General features: G+C 48.3%; 6 protein-coding genes across 6 annotated transcripts; 4 read left to right on the forward strand and 2 right to left on the reverse strand.

The window, feature by feature from the left end:
- Positions 1-2,088: 2,088 nt before the first annotated feature.
- DEU56DRAFT_910817 (uncharacterized protein) lies at positions 2,089-3,564 on the forward strand (the record flags this gene model as incomplete). The annotated part of the gene is made up of 2 exons (XM_041357227.1): positions 2,089-3,294; positions 3,346-3,564. 2 exons carry the CDS (start codon positions 2,089-2,091, stop codon positions 3,562-3,564), a joined length of 1,425 nt encoding a protein of 474 aa, XP_041210535.1.
- Positions 3,565-3,650: 86 nt separating this feature from the next.
- DEU56DRAFT_733012 (Misato segment II tubulin-like domain-containing protein) lies at positions 3,651-5,677 on the reverse strand (the record flags this gene model as incomplete). The annotated part of the gene is made up of 11 exons (XM_041348311.1): positions 3,651-3,936; positions 3,990-4,099; positions 4,166-4,331; positions 4,388-4,455; positions 4,506-4,646; positions 4,696-4,842; positions 4,897-4,956; positions 5,004-5,244; positions 5,294-5,363; positions 5,417-5,462; positions 5,525-5,677. 11 exons carry the CDS (start codon positions 5,675-5,677, stop codon positions 3,651-3,653), a joined length of 1,488 nt encoding a protein of 495 aa, XP_041210536.1.
- Positions 5,678-6,392: 715 nt separating this feature from the next.
- DEU56DRAFT_733169 (uncharacterized protein) lies at positions 6,393-7,663 on the forward strand (the record flags this gene model as incomplete). The annotated part of the gene is made up of 7 exons (XM_041348321.1): positions 6,393-6,428; positions 6,495-6,626; positions 6,677-6,910; positions 6,968-7,091; positions 7,152-7,337; positions 7,392-7,516; positions 7,565-7,663. The coding sequence occupies 7 exons, from the start codon at positions 6,393-6,395 to the stop codon at positions 7,661-7,663; spliced, it is 936 nt and encodes a 311-aa protein (XP_041210537.1).
- Positions 7,664-7,884: 221 nt separating this feature from the next.
- Positions 7,885-10,316, reverse strand: DEU56DRAFT_979349 (WD40-repeat-containing domain protein; the record flags this gene model as incomplete). The annotated part of the gene is made up of 7 exons (XM_041359739.1): positions 7,885-8,270; positions 8,593-8,832; positions 8,879-9,037; positions 9,094-9,165; positions 9,219-9,245; positions 9,306-9,326; positions 9,369-10,316. 7 exons carry the CDS (start codon positions 10,314-10,316, stop codon positions 8,169-8,171), a joined length of 1,569 nt encoding a protein of 522 aa, XP_041210538.1. The 3' UTR covers positions 7,885-8,168.
- Positions 10,317-15,057: 4,741 nt separating this feature from the next.
- On the forward strand, positions 15,058-16,092 carry DEU56DRAFT_884346 (uncharacterized protein; the record flags this gene model as incomplete). The annotated part of the gene is made up of 1 exon (XM_041356158.1): positions 15,058-16,092. The coding sequence occupies one exon, from the start codon at positions 15,058-15,060 to the stop codon at positions 16,054-16,056; it is 999 nt and encodes a 332-aa protein (XP_041210539.1). The 3' UTR covers positions 16,057-16,092.
- Positions 16,093-17,778: 1,686 nt separating this feature from the next.
- On the forward strand, positions 17,779-18,595 carry DEU56DRAFT_246081 (uncharacterized protein; the record flags this gene model as incomplete). The annotated part of the gene is made up of 2 exons (XM_041345276.1): positions 17,779-18,201; positions 18,261-18,595. Coding segments are annotated over exons 1-2 (404 nt in total), but the record flags the coding sequence as incomplete, so codon positions are not given.
- Positions 18,596-19,007: the final 412 nt, after the last annotated feature.

Here is a 19,007-nt window from a genome sequence, read left to right on the forward strand (position 1 = left end):
TATATCAGAGACACCAAGATGGTGGCAGTATAACAACGAAGCCGCAAGAAGTTGTCGAGATGACGAAGATGAAGATGGTCCGCTGCTCCGTCCACATGACAGAAAAAAGTTGGTCCCACAGTTGGATCAGACGGCTGAAGTACGCACCAGAAAAAGCGGCCTCGGCCGTTTTTCAAGTTCCTTGTTTCTCAATACCTATTACCGACAGCCATAAACAGATACAAATAGGGGACTCGAGAGCACGATGTTGATACGTGCCTGGTGAAGAATTAGGTATACAGCATTAACAATACAGCAATCAATAACATACTCGAAGGGCTGGATCGCTAGGGTGTGCGACATGTCTTCAGAAGGGATACAACAGGCGTTTTCAGAGACGATACGCGCATACGTGCATTCTACGACAACCACCATATCGTGTCAAAGAAGTATTACAACCTGTGGATTGTACATACTGATGCAAGCTTAACAGACCACGGCAGCTTGAGCACATCGCAAACGCACGGAAAGTCATTAGCATATATACTAAGCATAGGTCGTTTGAAGAGATTACAGACAGAATAAGCTGCTGTCTTCTTTCCTGCTCCTGGCGAGCCCTTAAGGAGGTCATTCTACAGAATGGTAAACGGGGCAGAAGAAAGAGTGACATTTGAAAACACACCATGCCGTACCGAAAGCGTGTTGTCTGTGGATTGCCTACAGAACACCCGATGGAATACACTATGGAATGGATGAGATCCTGCAACAAACCCGCGATCTTGGATCTTGCAAGAAAACGATGTCAGAAGTACTACCACCCGTATCTGGGTGTGTTGGCCCTTGACTAATTTTCTCCATGCATTACTCGCGAGTTGGAAGGAAGGTGTTAGAGTTTGTGGGTTCGGGGACGACTGAGGGTCACTATCAGTAAATTACGAATTTCACTTATTCTCACTTATTCGCGCCCGCCTTCCCGCCGTATTCGGCTTCCTGTCATTTGATTTGTCTCTTTGTCGTTCGAAACGTAGACGGTCGAACAGGTGTGACGGTACCACGTAGTGAATATAGTATGTTCGAATGTGATAGTGAGCATGTTTCAGACCAAAGTCGTTATGCATGAGAGATGAAAGTCGGAACAACAAACAAACGAAAATCGAGGAATGAATACAGCAAATGCCGAAATGCTTCTCGCCGGATATTCACGATTGCCCGATACAGCGCGGTGTGACCCTCAATATTGAGTGTTTGTAGGAGGTGTGAAAGCTCAGAACACTGCAGGGTGAGAGAGTAACAGCACCCTGACAACTGAGGGGACAGGGGGGGCCTCGGGTGAGACCAGAAGCAGAGAAAGATCGTGGCAGATGCGAGATAGAACAGATTTCCGTTTTTGCGTTGGGCAGGTGCATTCGAAGTCTCTCTGTTGATGAGAGATGTCAGATACTGTCGACTGGCGGTAGGCGCGACGGAGGGTGTATTACTAGTACTAGCACGATGATGGCAACCCACCAAGAACCTGCAATTCAGCACTCTATCCCCGTTGATACGTTCGTCGAGGTTACACATGTTGCCTGTTCGGATCCTTGACATTGTGCCACCACTTCTGCATCAATCTCATCGACGAACAGACCGTGGACCAGCTGGCGGACGCTCACCGGGCAGAGAGTCATTTGCACGCTGAATAGGATCGATTAGACATTGAGGTGACGGCCAAATTGTCTTGGACGACCTTTGAGAGTGCCAATTCAAATTGAGCGTTGGTAGCTAATGGTGCCATGGGGTCTTGGCAAGCTCAAAGGGAATATTCCCCCTTTAATGGAAGTTCGGCCCTGCAAAGTTCAAACCCCAGGGTATTATTACATGTTCATCGCTATCAAGGCGGCACTGCCACACTATGGCAGTGAGCCTAGACTACAAGGTCTTGTTAACAAGTGCGATGATGAGTAGCCAGTTACTACAAACTCGGACTGACTCGGACACTACCTTGCCTTTGGTTACGGACTTTCAAGTAAGTAACAATCGCCTGCAGTTAATCATCCATCGTATATTGATAAAGTGTACCATGTTGAAGTCATGGGCCAGGTAATCAACAGACCTTCCGGAGCCCCCAGCATGCTGAATACACCTCAAGTCAGCCTCGCACACGAACTTTGGCTGGCAATCTTCGAACATCTTCCTATCAGAACGCTTCACGACGTTGCCCTCACTTGCCAGTTATTTCGTCATCTCGCGCAACCTCTCTTATTTCGCTCCCTGACATTCTGTCCCTACTCTCTGGACACCGATAACCAGCGCTACATTGCCCGCATCGAAACTGTAGAGCGTACAAAGCAACGCATACAATTTTGTTCCTCAGCACGCATCGCTCACGCTGTTCGGGAATGCAAATTTTACCCCCGGTATATTGTTGGTGCCGTGCTCAACACGGAGATTGCATATAATGTGCTTCTGGATATGCTGCTCGACACCCTACCGCTTCTCATCAATCTCCAATCACTATCGTTCATGTTCGTAGACCTCAGTCAGTCTCAGTTATTGAAACTGTGCGCACTACGAAGCCTTGGGACCCTTTTCTTGGGAAACTGCAGAGTGGAACATGTCCAGTCCCTTCCACCTTCCAAATTGCAGGTCTCTGACTTGACCATCATCTGCGATAACAAACCTAGCATGTTTGAGAACGACCATAACGATTACGGACTATCTGTTTTCTCACCCGACCACCTCCGTTCCGTTTCCATAATTAACCCAGTCGCAGCCTCACAATTCCTAAACAATGTCCTAGGAAACACATCACAAAGCCTGACGCAACTCCGATGCCTCGCATTACCTTGTAATTTAGAAGTTGTGCGCGCTTTCCGCTCGTTGCTTCATCTTATCCCAGAGCTGGCCGAACTCAAGTTCGCCCGCCCCTCTCAAATCCAGCACAGCCTTCCCAAAGACGAAACGTTCTCCCTATCTACGTATTCCCGTCCACTCAAACCCCTCTCGAAATACCAAGGTCCTCGTCAACTTTTGCCCCACTTTGTTCGCCCTGGTGCGCTGGAACATCTTACCTTGTGGAGTACACGCCCCGTGTCCACTGATGGTTCAATGAATCCCAGTGAACTGCATGGAGCACTTGTGGGAGGTGATGAACTCGTGGATGTGTGCGATCCGGAGGTCCTCAGGACTGTACAGAAGCTAGAGTTGAGCGTTACGCATGTCAATGCCCTAGTGCTCAATGCTATTTGCGCCCGCTTCCCAATATTGCAATCTTTATATGTGTATGTGGGAAGAGGCTTTTTTGCTGATGCTGCCACACAAGCGTGGAACCCCGAGGTACGTCCCGAATCGTGCCTTGCTCTTTTTTCAGGCTAATTTGTATTCTAGATGATAATGGACGCCCTGTTGACCCTCCCCCTTCCCTCCACAATTCAGCGTTTACGACTCTCCTCGCATTCGGCTGTGCCGCGCATTGTACTCGGGACAGATACCCGTCTTGCAAATTGCAAACGGGACCTTATGGTAAAGTATCCTAATTTAACTTTTGTTTCTCTGGATGAATCGGACATTAACCTGACGTGGGGTGGGGATCGAATGCTCGATTGATCCGAATGTTTGTTCAACGCATACTATATCCCCATGATCTTATACCGCTTGTCGAGGCCTCTTATCTCAGAATTGGATAATGTTTCTTAGTCATTGCCTTCAGCCATCCTGTCGCTCCCGTACCCATCGACAATCTCCCACAACGCACTAGCAAGCTCTTTCACGTCGTCGCTCTCTAGTCCCATGCTCATAAGCACACCATCACTCCTCCGCGTCCTTGCAGTTTGTTCCACAAACCTCGCGTACAACGTGAGCGGGATCGATGTAGAAGGTGCTGTGACAAGCGACGACATCATCCTCATTGACGTTGGCTTAGTGTGCCGGAATATGGACGGAAAAGATGTCGGCACGGGATAAGCAGGTGCATGAATGCTAAGCCAAGTCAGAAATGAGTTGTCATACGATTGAGCAAGCCTGCTACATACCTGGAGATCAGAGGTTCCTGGAGCGATGACAAGTCACACCATGCATCAAACGCTGCCAGGTCTTGATCCAGTAACCCTCGAGTTACGTTTCGCCTCGCAAAAACATCATGCTCGACCTGTAATTACTTTAGCTTAATCATGGTTCGTGTGATTAAGGCGTTAAAAATGATACTCACCTGATTTGGCAAACCGGTCGAGAAGTTGCAGTGCAGATCGGTGAACGTCGACTCTGGCGCAGGAAATGGTAGTGAAACTATGCCTCCCAGTTGTCCAAATCGAGAACATTTCCGCCAGTTCAAATGGTCAGCGATTATTGCGATGTCATCCCGACTACCTTTCAGCCTGTGACGAAGAATCATTCGATGGATGCTTGTTGCCTGTCAAAGATAATGACATACCTCAAGGGCAGCGTAGCGGTCTCTACGAGCGACGAGATGATTGCAGACGAATGATACAGGCTCCTTTTCTGTAATGTTCCGTCAGGAAACTGAATGTAGAGTTTTTCAGCAGACGAACATCATAGGCAAGTCCCTGCGATAGGGTACTTTCCAACGTGGACCATCGGGATGGATTTAATATCGGGAAAGTGATATCCGAGAGCTGATGGAGACTTTGCAAACACAATGCGTCGTTGATAATTCTTTTCGTGTCGAGAAACTACTTTCAAATGTTTAGCTGCCATCTACATGCAAGTGCGCTCACTCACATTGTCAATGCCGGCGTGATTGGGGTCTGCACCCGAAAGGAAGCTAAAGTTCAGTGTAGAAGCCTTGAGAAACTCGTCGCGGAAGGAAGTCAGGAAAGCATGCGAGAAACCCCCAAAGGTAGCTGTATCATTCATCATTTGCAATCCCTGCAGCGGTAGAGATTCAGCAAATGACTGGAGATGATGTGAAACAGAGTCTACCTGGAAGTTATCGCAGTTCTCGACGAGGAGACGAAACGCCCCCTCCATGAGCTCTGCATCCTGGAAAAGCATTACAGATGCCCAATACGAGGGTGAAAGGTGTATACCTCATTGTATCGCCGGAAGAGCTCTTGACCAACACTCCACCCAGCCTCGGTACTTTCCAGTGCATCAGGGATGGCCTGTATAGATTTTCGATCGAGGAAAACGCGACTGTAATCTGACCAGTATCTGATATTTGGGTCTGTATATTCCAGATTGCCTTCTTCGTCCATTTCGCCTTCAAGACGAGCGTGGTATTCGCTTTGAGGGATCGGATCTTGTGTCTCTCGAACTACCCTGCCTCGCCTGCAAAGTATCAGTTTGTACGGTGAACAGCTTTCAAATCCACACTCACCAGGTCGTATCAAGAGAAACATCGGTAGCTGTATCTGCTTCTTTCGTTTTCGCGAGTGTCCCGAAGTTTGCTGCTCAGAAGCAGCTCAGACAAGAGGATATCAATGCGCCGGCGAAGGCATACACTTCTGGTCAAACGCCAGCAGGCGTGGACAAAGCGTTGGCTGATTCTGGCAAAGCACGATGGCGCATACATCAATTTTAGGATCTCACTTAGAAGTGGGACACATACCTGAGGACTCCGTCCTTCTTCGAATGAAAGGTCGTGGTTTACGATAGGTTCATCGTCATCGTCGTAGGTAAAATAGCTCTCCTGGGTGTTCCAGAAGTGAGTTCCAGTGTAGTTTGCGAATGAGCCTGCTTGGATGTAGATGATCTCTCTCATAGTGCGGAGAAGGTGATAATTTTGAAATTTAAAACGGCACTGCTCCTAAGAAAAGGATCAGCACGTGCCGTTCGCTTGCAATATTCCCATGCCAGGTAGCCTGGGGTTAACGTTTTAACGTTGACCTGCCTTGGCTACGCACCTGATATTATTACCGATATCCCAGAGCTGAGAGAAGGACCTGCGGGTCTTGGAGCTCACCGGCACCCTCGCCCTCACCCGCAAAAAAAGGCTCACGTTCTTACCTCACATCATTAGGGCGAGCGCTCCTACTAGTATGTTAACAAAATTGAAATAATTTGGTGTGCTCAAAGTTATTGTTGGCCTGAACGTGCACCTGCGTACAGACCTAGGAGTGTAGGCTTGTGCCAACACTCGTATAATTACTACCACGGACAAGTCGAGTGGCATAGCCACGTCAATACCCCCATCCCTGAAAGACTCGGACGTATTCCAGAGTCCCGGGCCAGACCGGTTACGAGTCTGCTGAAATGCACCTCACCTGGCCCGGATATAACCGCTGTCGCAGCAGTTCAGCGCTCAGCTGATGAGTCCTTACTTTCACTTCGGTACGTGGCGGTCTATATAACCCGTATGGCGCAACTACTTGACCTAGATATCTCGCATTCATATGTTATACGTGTTCGACTGGCTGTCTTCAAGTTTGACTTTTAAGGATCTACTGTTCCTCACTCTTATTTACTCATCGCCCTTCATGTTCTCATCGAGAAAATGGACACCCAAGGGATTGGTGAGAACCCAAAAAGTGTTTCCTCAATAATTTGGTCATTGACGCACCTTGCTTCGATTCTTCCAGCACATCTATATTACAGGCGGCAGCCAGGGTCTCGGACTTGCACTCGCAAAGCTCGTTGCACGGAAGGGTGCTCATGTTTCTATAGTAGCGAGGACGCAAAGCAAGCTTGACGACGCGCTAAAAGAGCTAGAGGTTCGTGTTCATAATAAAACCCTCCGTTCGTTCTGAATTACTATTCACAGGCTGTTCGCCAAAGTCCAGGCCAAATATTTAAAGCCTTTTCCTACTCCCTCGACACCGCGGGGGAATCTGCTGCTGCCCTTAGAGCCGCTAGTGACGGTCATGGTGGACATGTCCCAGATGCTGTCTTTGCATGCGCCGGCGCCTCAAAACCAATGTACTTTCTTGACATGCAGGCAGAGGACCTAACGCGGGGAATGATGAACGGCTACTGGGTGCAGGCGTGGACCGCGTTCGTGAGTCGACTGTCTTGCCTTGTTTAAGGTTACGGACAATGACATCGCAGCCAACAGGCCGCTGCTAAACAAATGGTCCGCGAAAATAAGTCGGGAAAAATCATACTGGTGTCATCGATTCTTGGATATATGTCTTTCGTTGGATATTCTTCTTATTCCCCTGCAAAGCATGCTCTGCGCGGTAATGACTGTGCACTCCATGTTTTTTTTTTTTCGTGATACTGATTATTCTGTTTGGTAGGACTTGCCGACTCTTTGCATTCAGAGCTACTGCTCTATGGCATCAATACTCACATCTTCTTCCCTCCTACAGTGTATACCCCTGGCTTTGACGAAGAAAGAAAAACGAAGCCAAGTATCACGAGAATGATAGAGTCGACGGACAAAGGTATGACAGCAGAACAGGCTGCTGCCGCACTTCTTGCAGGTATGTCGCCAATTAAGAGCTATCGGACATAACCTCAACCATCGACCTCACTAGGTGTCGAAAATGGTCACGTACACATCACTGCCGATCTTCTCACAAGCTTTTTACGAGCTTCTACGCGTGGTTCAGCTCCCCGCAGCAACGCTGCTCTTGATTTCGTGTTAGACTTGATTGCCTTGGTATGTCCATATATCCTACATCCTTGTGTTCATTGTTGATACCTCCAGATCGGGATGCCATTGTGGAGACGCTTGACTTACAAGCAAGTGCTCGCACATCGCGAGGAACACCAGGAGTACTTGCGGCAGAACGGATTTTTCAATTAACACTATCATGCCAAGCTCATCAATATCACCATTTTACCCAGATAACTTTCGCCGTGGTTCCAAGGGCATGACCAGTAGCAGTCATTCCAATATCCGTAAGTGGGCTTTGTCTGATTTTGTGACCGACCTCGAATAATGTCTTCGTATGTGATTCTCGTTTAGTGCAGATTTCTAACTATGCAACCTTCAAGGTTTTATGTATTATTAGTCAGTAGTCTTCGATGTGAAGGATGTTGCGATCTGAAACGTTCTTCCTGTCGAAGACTACAGTCTAGTTGACCTATGTGCGTTGAGTTGGTTCACTTGGAGTAATAGTGCCCTGCTCGGATAGACTGCTTTCAGGAAATCAAGGACCACTCCATGCCATGATATCATGGTAGATCTTTGAGCTCGATTGTCACTAAACGTTCAAACAGTCAATTTTGGATGAGGTGGATGTGCTCCTAGTTGAAACGGAATCCTTGACGAGGTCATCACGGGCAATTATGAATATTGGCAATGGAGTCTACGACATAGTCAGATTGACTGGATATGTCAAGGATGGAGGGTTTGAGATGGAGGTAGACGGTGATGGGCTGGTTGAGCGGGCGCCCCCAGCAGTCTGCGCCTATGTTTGCCGTGAGCTGGATGGTGTCGACGAGCATCCGTCACGGTGTCTCGTCTCGACTCGTACCTTACAGTTCATTTCAAGCTAGGCAACATTTTATCCATCTCTCCTGTCTAGCGAGCACTGCCAACTACTTTGTCCAATTTCGAAGTGAGATCTGATGAATATTGGTCCGAATAATACTACACATACGTAGACTAGTCAGGACATACTATACAACAACGGCAGGAAAGGCCACAGAGCACCAAAAAGTAGCAAGCATCGACGAAAAGTTGCTTCCCTAAGGTTGGCCGTTTGTGTTCTGAATGGGCACGCAACAAACCCAGAGCAGGAAACGAGCCCGCCATCCAGCCTGTCGTATGGTGATATCAGGATTTGTACCGGCTGCCCCTGCAGTACCAGCGACTGCGGGAGGCGTCGTGGATGTGGTGGCAGTAGCGGGTGGTTGCTGTGATGATGACAGATTGCTTTGGGTCGCTCCGCCGCTTGGTTGCTGTGTGGTATGAGGTTTGGGAAGTTGAGAGGAGCTTGCAGAGCGCTTCTTTCTTGCATAATAATCCCTCTGTGTCGACATGAGACATTGATAAGAAGCATTGAAAATAACCCACAGGCTTGCCTGCCGTTAACGGGACTTCGACTACTGGTGGCAACCGAATGCCTGATCCATCTCGTCTGCGTAGCGTACGAGACACGAATTTTTGAGCCCAGCTGAGAGGGGTAAGAGGTTGACGTGGTGTGGCGGTGTGGCGACTGCGTGATGTCGAGGACTGTCGACAGATTGGTCAAAGGAACCGTGGCATAAATTATAGATGGGATCACATACGTCATCGAAAAACCCTTGCGGTATCCGACGAGCGGCTTCAATTTTCGGGGCTCGTCGTGGTGTAGCATCAGCCTAGGATGCAGGTTTTCAAAGTCATGTAGAAGATAAAGAAAAACATCACGTACATCTAACACTGATTTGTTGACAGTATTCTGTGATGAACAAAGAATAGTGAGTACTAAAGGCTGATGAAGAGACTCGACATAGCATACCACCTGGAAGGATGAGCAGATCTGTTGTCAGAGTCGTTAAGAATGAGATGCATCCAATCTTACATTGTCCGACAGCAGATTATCGAGGCCAGCTTCTTTGATGATAGTAGAGATGTCCCATTTGTAGATGCGGCCATCGTCGCAGCCAGTGGTGAGGTACTTTCCATCTGCAGAAAAGGCCACGCCTCTCACCATATCTTCATGATAGAGGGGCGGTCCAATGAACTGATCGTTTTCGAGATTCAATAGTTGTGCTGTTTTCTCTTTCGATACACTTGCGAGGATGCGCTCATTCGGAGATAACGAAATCTCACTGAGTCTTTTGTACCCCTCAATAGAAGCGGTTTGGGTCCAGGTAGCAGTGTCAAGCTTCCTGATTCCAATGTCGTAGGTTATAAGCGTTTTTCCATCGGTGGTCCATAACATGCGCCAAACTTTTCCCTCGAGTGTTTTGAGTAGTTCGCCCGTGTTGGCATCCCAGATTTTCAGCTGGTGCCCGCTCGTCGCAATCATCGTGCCATCTGGAGAGTAACAAGCCAACACAGGCATGTTTGATGTTGCCTGGATTGGTCCGAGGATTGTGTATCCACTCTTGACATCCCACACTCTGAATGTATGATCCATGGATCCACTCACCACTCGCCTTCCGTCTGGACTCCAGCACACAGACCACACAAGCTTTTTGTGCCCTGTCCATTTTTTGACGACCTCACCCGTGCCAATGTCCCACAATCTCACTGCACCATCATTACTCCCGCTCGCTACCATTGTGTCATCCGGCGACAATGCTATGGCAGCCACTACTCCACTTCCTTCGTCCTTCCAGGCATCTCCGACCTGCATGCCGCTATCCAAGTCCCAGACTCGAATCGAGCCATCGTCTGAACAGGTGATGATGCGCCGTCGCAGACCGGGCAGTCGTAGGACGCCAGTGACCCTTGCGGTGTGTCCTTGGATTTTTCCGCGAGGCTTGATCACTGGTATGTCTTGCTTCGCGGTCGTTGAAGACATGATCTTGGCTCAGGGGATTTCACCTGATGGGCGCAGGACATTTTCAGCTCAGCCTCTTTCCCATCAAACGAACACCATCACTTACTCAAATAATTGTACACGGGATGAACACGTGCAGAGTGAGAGCTGCAGCGGAGTGAAAGTTTCGTTTGACACAGAATCGAATCAGAAGGGAGGTAATTATTTCAGTCCTCTCATGTACGTCTTGCATGGTGTTTCTCCGTGTAAGTATGCTTGTGCATGCTGTGCAGATCAAGCGCCCAAAGTCTGGTTTCTCACAGTTCCTTCGTCGACATGACGACATCTCAACATCGCATTTAGTAATCACACAGGGCCTGTATTTTCACTCCAACATGAACATATTGGTCTCTCGCTATATTTCTGCCTAGAGTCCAATAGGATGGCGAGATTCATCATGCCATCCTCTCTGACCGTTGTTTTTGTCATTCTACCAGCTGCATCTCAATCCTGACACACCTTCCCAGTGTTCGTACAGCCAGTCGCTCCTCAGCTCTAGGTTTGCATGCTCGCAGAAAGGCGTGACAAACACAAAGATCTGGAAGCTTCTCTTTCAAATCAAGCGAGAGATATCTCTGAGATGTCCGTGGCATCATCTTCCAGCATCTTCCGTGGCATCATCGTCCATCTGGCCAAGGATGTCTAGGATGCAGTACGAACGCTACACGAGGCATCAGTTCGATCGAGTCGGGCTCCTGAAATAAGCGAGGGATCAGTAACAGTGGGACTCAGCGGGTAATCAATCACCATCCCGATCTTTTTGAATGCGAGACTCTGTTGCTAATGAACTTCGCACAAGATATCCTGGAGCTGATTGACCAACTTGCATGCATTTCTTTGCGGCGCCGAACATAAGTGTGACATGTCATTGAGTCGCAGGATGGTCTAGTTGTGAGGACAGTCATGTTGGCAATGGCTGTCCGCGGCTGCGTGGTTGTGATGCACGCATCGTAGTTTCATCCGGGCAACAAGGGACTACATTTCACATGATCGGCCAAGTTTGACTTTCATTCTGTATAAGGAGATGTGATTGTTCTACTCTGGAATTTTGTGTCCTTCTTTGAGATGTGCATGTACTATCTAACGTGAATCTATGTTTGTACACACTGATGAACCAATCGAATAACAGGAACCACGCAGGATTAGATGAGGGAAATATTTCTTCCCTATGGTTGACTGCCTGCATTCTGAATGGGCACGCAGCAAACCCAGAGCAGAAAACGAGCCCGCCATCCAGCCTGTCGTATGGTGATATCAAGATTTGTACCGGCTGCCCCTGCAGTACCAGCAACTGCGGGAGGCGTCGTGGACGAAGCGGCAGTGGCAGGTGGTTGCTGTGATGATGACAGATTGCTTTGGGTCGCTCCACCGCTTGGTTGCTGTGCGGTATGAGGTTTGGGAAGTTGAGAGGAGTTCGCAGAGCGCTTCTTTCTTGCATAGTAGTCTCTCTGCATCGACGTGAGACATTGATATAAAAAAGAACGTAGAACCAGGATAACCCACAGGCTTGCCCGCTGTTAACGGGACCTCAACTATCGGTGGCAACCGGACACCCGATCCATCTCGTCTGCGTAGCATACCAGATACGAAATTCTGAGCCCAGCTGAGAGGGGTGTTGGGTTGACGTGGTGCTGCAGTTTGGTGACCGCGTAATGTCGAGGACTGTTGACAGATTTGTCGAATAAACCGATAAATTACAGTTGAGATCACGTACATCATCAAAGAAACCTTGGGGTATTCGGCGAGCGCCTTCGATTTGTGGGGCTCGTCGTCGTGTAGCACCAGCCTAGGGTGTCAATGCTCAAAAGCAACGAACTTTTAAAAAACATGACATACATTCAACACTGATTTGTCGACAACATTCTGTGATGAGCAGTACTGAGTAATGCTGCCGAAGAGACCTGATGCAACATACCACCTGAAAGGACATGAGCAGACCCATTGTCAGCGGTAGTAATGATAGAATATAACCAAGCTACATTATCTGACAGCAGGTTATCGAAGCCAGCTTTTTCAACGATAACAGATGCATCCCAGATGTATATGTGGTGGTCGTAGTAGCAACCAGTGGCAAGGAACTTTCCATCCAAGGACACGGATCTTACCTCGTATTCATGGTGGATGGGTGGGCCGATCGGCAGATTGCTTTTGAGGTTCCATAGTCGCGCCGTGTTATCGTCCGATACGCTCGCGAGGATGCATTCGTTCGGAGATAATGAAATCCCATTGACAAGTTTTTCGTGCCCATCCAGAACAGCAATTTCAGTCCAGGCGGTGGCATCGAATATCCTGATTTTTTTCTGTGACCCAGCGATAAGTATGCTTCCGCCCGAGGCCCATGTCAGACACGAAACCGTAATCCCAAGTGTTTTAAGTAGTTCGCCCGTGTTAGCATCCCAGACCTGCAGTCCGTCCGCGCCCGTGACAATCGTTTTGCCATCGGGTGAGTAGCAAACCGCCCACACAATGTTCCCCTGCCCTGTCTCGATTGATCCGATGATGGTTTCTCCGCTTCTGACGTCCCACACTCTTACTCCCCCACCATATGATCCGCCCACCACTCGACGACCATCTGGACTCCAACCGACAGACTGCACTAAGTCTGTGTCCGCCGTCCATTTTTTCATAACCTTGCCAGTGTCGATGTTCCACAATCTCACTGTGCCGCTCTGACTGCCGCTTGCTACTGTCTTGCCATCTGGCGACAGTGCTATGGCTAACGCTGAGTCGAATTCACTTCCTTCGTCCTTCCAGGCACCCCCGACCTGCTTTCCACTCTCCAAGTCCCAGACTCGAAGTGAGCCATCACCCGAACACGTCATTTTCCGCCGTTTATCGGGCAGGCCTATGATGTCATAGATGGTACCGGTGTGTCCTTGCATCTTGTGGTGGGGCTTCGTCGCTGATTTCTCTTTGTTCGCAAGGGCCGACGAAGACATGATTTGGTCCAGAGAGATCACCTAATAGGCGCGGGTCAATTTCAGCTCTTACTGCCTTTGAAAGCCGTACATACCCGATGGTCACTTACTCAGAGGTAATTGACTTGAACAAAGAATAGATGAGTGAGGAATGAAAGTTGCGACAAAGTGGGCGTTTGTTTGATGTAGACTCGAGGCGGAGGAGTTCGCCATTCAAGTCATCTACAGGTGTATCTTTTATCATGCTGTAAGTGTTTACAGTTTGAGCGCAGGCTGTGCAAAGGAAGCGCGCCTAAGTGACCTAGTTGTTCCCACGATGTGCTCAAGACTTCTTGCAAGGTTTCTTTATCGACATCTTGGTATCGCATCTAGCAGTCCTGCTTTCAAGCATGTCCGCCTTCCTGTGTTTGGCTTAATATAATTCTCCAGTCTTAGTATCTATCCCACCCTGCCGCGTTTCTGTTCAGAGGTTCAGAGTCTAACAGGACGACACGACCGCATCACACACTCTTCTCCAACCGTTGTTTCTCTCCATCACGAGCGAAAATAAGTATCTCGGACGTTCACCATTGTGCATTCCAGAGGATATATTGGCAAGCCGTTTCCGTATATTTGCAACCATCTTCGGTTGAAATGTATGCTGGAGGTGTGAGAGGGCACGACAACAACCCTGTTTTTGATACCTAAATTTCGGATATCATAGTGGACGAGCATATCAAAACCTGAGACTGTGAGTATAATTCCACCTGTAGAGCTAATGAAGTTAATTGTCTCTGATAGTAGGAGTGTTAATGGACGCCGAACGTAATTGACATGTAATCCATACCTCTATGTCTCTATACAAACCCCAAGACCGAATGTTGTTGAAGCCTCCCTCGCAAACGATGAACCTGCAACCAGTATATGTCTGGGACGCTTATATCGCCTAACTGCCTAAGATGACTGCTGGAGTGCTGTGTACTTTTGGATACACTGCAAGTTGCAACTAACCGTTGACAGAAAGAAAGAAAACTCGAGATCGAACCTTAAGCCGGTTTCTCGGGACGTTCCTGTTGATGTGCATGGAAATCCACTTGCCAACTTCGAATCATGCTAGGACTGCCGTCCATGTCCTGCATGGTGTACCGCTACTACCGTGGAATATCAAGCGTGTGCGGAACGCGCGAAGTCCGGACTATTGGGAAGCCTTGGTCACACTGGAACCTGAGCTGGCGTTGCACGTTGTCTGAGTCAATGCTCCCGATCAGTGCGCACGGTGCATTCACAGTCTGTTGTTATATTTTTCTGGACTCATCTATACGTTGATATTTCTTCTGCAGATCATAGATTCCACTTTCCACTCTCCTGCCTTTTAGTCCATTGTGTTATGATCTCGAAAGTCGATGCCCACGCATCACTGGATGGATTTGATCGTGATACGGTGGACACAGCGCATACCGAGTCCACCAGACGTCACACAATGCCAACCATACAATTGAATCAGCGCCTGTGGGATGACACTCCTCACAACTTGTTGTGTAGCTGTGCAATACCCACATACTTGATCGTTCGTAGTAGGACTGCTGGCCTTAATTTGTGCGTGACCTGATTTTTTTGTTCCCACACACAACAATAAATTTTGAGAGATATCGGCCGCGTAGCGGCATCCACATCCACATCCACATCCAAATCCGGATGATCATCGAAGTTCGGCTTCATTGTCCTCGTTGAGATCATAACCTCGTTCACTAATTCAGAAGGAACCGTTGACTGTCTTCATTCGCCTCACCTTATTCTTCGCATTAAACAAAATGCAGTCAATTGAGATGCGCTTACCTACCGAAATCATAATTCATATCTTTCAGAATTGTCTTTCAGAATTCACATACCCATCAGCGCTTCAAGCTCCCCTCCTGTTGACTGGTGTATGCCGGCGATGGAGGGAAGTTGCTGTCAACATGCCTAGTTTGTGGTGCAGGTTGTCTGTGATGGTCGCCTTGTCATCCAGCTGGAGGCCGCAAGCCTCTGGCTATGACTTATGGCTCAAGCGATCACGAGGATACCCGCTCTCGTTGGCTCTGTTCTGCAACAACCGTGACGCGATCAAGATGCAACGCCTTCTTCGGCCCTACGTCAATCAAATCTTGTCTCTCCGTCTCACATTTTACGAAGGAACAACCCTACCCGAACTTTTGCTAGATAACCTCCCTGCACTTCAGGAGCTAGCCATACTACAAGGGGCACATGACTCAAACGTTGAGGTTCTCGCTATTGGGCATTCTATCCCGCGGGTGCCATCCACTGTGCGCAGCCTGAAGATCGTTGATAGGTTTTTCCACACCGTACCCTTGACTTCTTTCGGTCCTGTGGCGGCACACCTCACATATCTCGATATCAGCACACTACGGTACCCCAGTGCAGTCCTGCAGCTGCTCCATCTATGCCCCAGCCTCGCCTCGTTAAAGATTACCGTAACATTCTATTACGGTGAACCTTTAGTGTTCCGGCCATTCACACACCCCAAAATCCAAATGTTCCACATTTCACATGGCTCTTTCGACGCACAGAATTTATCTGCGCTGGTCGAGGCTCTATCGTTCCCCAGTTTGCGGGTGCTTGAAGATCACCTCATTGATATTGGCGGCCCACCGTGCCGGCGCCCTCATAAGCAATGGAAGGCATTTTTGGCACGGTCAAAGTGTCCCCTGGAGACCTTGATATTTAGCGGTTGGAAGACGCCGACGGTGACAGATGTGGAGGAAGCAGAATACATTGCGCTGATTCCTTCCCTCGAAATCCAAGTAGTGGACCCCAGTACTATTTGATCAGATGTTATATATTTCGGAGACATTGGGTCTGGCACTATTCATATACATATATATATATATATCTAGTAGTTGTTGCGTATATCATGACAGCGCATTTGATTGTGTTACTGTACCATTTATGTATGTACGTTTGCGCCTCGCGAGAAATTATAAGTGCTGGCTGGAGTCGGGGAGGGTTCAACCAAATAGAGTTGCTACAGCTGTACAATCAAGTCGGACTCATAGGACAACAGGATATTCGCAAAATCAACACTTCATCAGAACAAAACATCAGCAACCAAACCAGAGTAGAATTGTCTCTAGTTTGTCGTCAAACTACATACAGAGTCTGACAAGCGCCTTGCAATCTGCCTTGTGACCGTCAATCAAGGTTTTGTTCTGACAATCCTAAGGATGGGACACGAGTTGAACTATGATACGCTTGTTCGCACAGCGGGAACACCGTGACAAGTGCAGGTGCCTATTTTCTGTAGTGTTTTTCTGCTTACCATAAAACCCACAGCCTCTTGGCGCCCCAATATTGTGTCTAGCCATATCGTCACTGACCTTCAGTAGTTAATCAGGTGAGCACGGTATGATTTCGATGTTGGGCGCTCCTTCGACGCGTACGCTGACCGCTCGTGTCCGGGCAACCGTTCAGCCTTTATCTTTATTAGCTTGCGTGGCAAGCATTCGTTCGCCATCATCTGTATACAACAAGCCCATGGAAATTCAATTACCTTGAGTGCGCCTACATTTGTGATGTAATGACTGCAACACCTGCACGAGGTGGTGCGCTCCTACATGCACGCGTCTTTTCTTACAGAATATGACCACGCTCGTGCATGTCAAGGACTCTGTTGAATACATGATATCGCGTGGCTGCAGCATTTCAGTGAACCGAAGAGACCACGCAGGTTTGGGTTTTCAATGGCGTCTTTCACTTTCTAATCATTAGTGCAGAATTTCATCACCTTTACAAAAGCGTTGGAGCCACTTGAAAATAGGGAATGTTAGGTTCAAGGGAAGAACGGAGCAAAATGGTCGGCTGGTGCGTCAAATTCCGTTGCTGGGTTCTTCTCGGACTCACGTTGGAGACGCCATGCTCATGTATTTGACACTGCCATCGGTCCTCGACCAAGCCCACGCACTCCTCCATCCCTCTCCTCCACTTTCAATTCCACCTTTGGGCCTCCCACGTAGTTTGGTTACGCTCTGCCTATTCTCTCAAAGAGGGAGAATATGCGTTAACGTATTCCTTATCCGAACGAAGGACTAATGGGAAGAAGAAATGGAGGGTCGGGTCAAGTGTTGGGTGCGCTCGTGGTTTCTCAAGAGGAATAGAATTACGTGAGGGGCGGGCAGCACGATGTCAAGTTAAGTAGAGTGTTCTGGAGTTGATCGGGAGTATGTCTTCTCAAAGTCCAGGTCGAAATGATCGAGTCTAGGTTTGGGTATATGACTGTAGGGGGGACAATCAACTCATACTTTATCAAGTCAGATCTAGCGACCGCGCTCCATCATCGCGGCTATAATCGGCATCATACGTCGATTTTCTTCATGAGCTTCAAACGCTTGTGAGGGGGCGTGTGTCGGAGCGAAAGGCTTTAGAATTCAACAGGACCAAACAATGTCCGCCTCCACGCGCCCCGCCAAACACGTCGCACATAATCAACACTCAGATAGTCCGAAACGCGAGAGCTTCGTACTGGGCCTGCTTTTCATTCCTACGCAATCATGATTCTATGATCCTTTGTTCCCATTGTTGATTTCACATTTGACATTTCACGTCATCACATTTGCCCACGTTTACGCAGCGCTCAACGTCACTTCCGACGGCATTGATTTGCTCCCTTTCATGCATCGGCCTTAGAACCACTCCCTTTCATCATACTTACTTGAGCCACTTTGGCATTCCTCGTCATATAAAAACCCGCATGTAACACCTCGAATATCGTCAATTTGATTCCGCTTCACTCGCAGCTGTCCAAACGTCTCTAAAGCCTATCTACTTGGATACTTCCGATCGCGCTTCTATCAAACTTAAATGTACACGTCTCCTGACGTCGACCCCCTCAGGTGCTAGCAAATAACATGCAGACAGTCAACTCAAACGCAAATCTCTCCCCGGCCTCGGGTGTCATTGCCGCAGTGCAGATCATTGTGAGTACCGACGTTCCATATACTGTATCCGATGCGTTATTAACAGACCTCTACTCCAGACCTTGAAACCACCCATGTTCCAGGGCATGATCACGCAGTCGATGTGCTTGCACCAGGGACTCGTATCGGGTCTCGGGCACTTACCTACCGAAATCATAATTCATATCTTTCATCATTGTCTCCCAGAATCCAACTACCCATCAGCGCTTAAAGCTCCCCTGCTGTTGACTGCTGTATGCCGACGATGGAGGGAAGCTGCTGTCGACATACCTAGTTTGTGGTTGTTAGCTACAGTGTCAAGAGTTTACAACCAACCTTCGTCTTCTTCAGTAGAACGTGCACATACAATATATTTTACTCAAACCAGATGGACATTGAACCATTGGTCTCCCAGAATACTACATGCTGATGCTAATCAAAAATGACAGCAGAAGTACTACAGAGAACTAGGTGAGACGACAGAATGTGAATGAGATACGGAAGCTAAATGTTGCTTCCCTAACGTTGACCGTCTGTTTGATCTCATTGTTCTACTCCGGACTATACACATCCTCGTATGATCGTATCTTTCTTTGAGGCGTGCGCATATAATATACAACGCGAATCCATATTGTAACACACTGATGAACTAATCATCAAGACATACTATACAACAACAGGAACTACAGAGAATTAGATGAGTGGAATATTGCTTCCCTATGGTCGACTGTCTGCATTCTGAATGGGCACACAACAAACCCAGAGCAGGAAACGAGCCCGCCATCCAGCCTGTCGTATGGTGATATCAGGATTTGTACCGGCTGCCC

This window comes from Suillus clintonianus, assembly GCF_016758775.1.
Source record: "Suillus clintonianus strain FC179 chromosome Unknown DEU56scaffold_21, whole genome shotgun sequence".
Taxonomy (NCBI): Eukaryota; Fungi; Basidiomycota; class Agaricomycetes; order Boletales; family Suillaceae; genus Suillus; species Suillus clintonianus.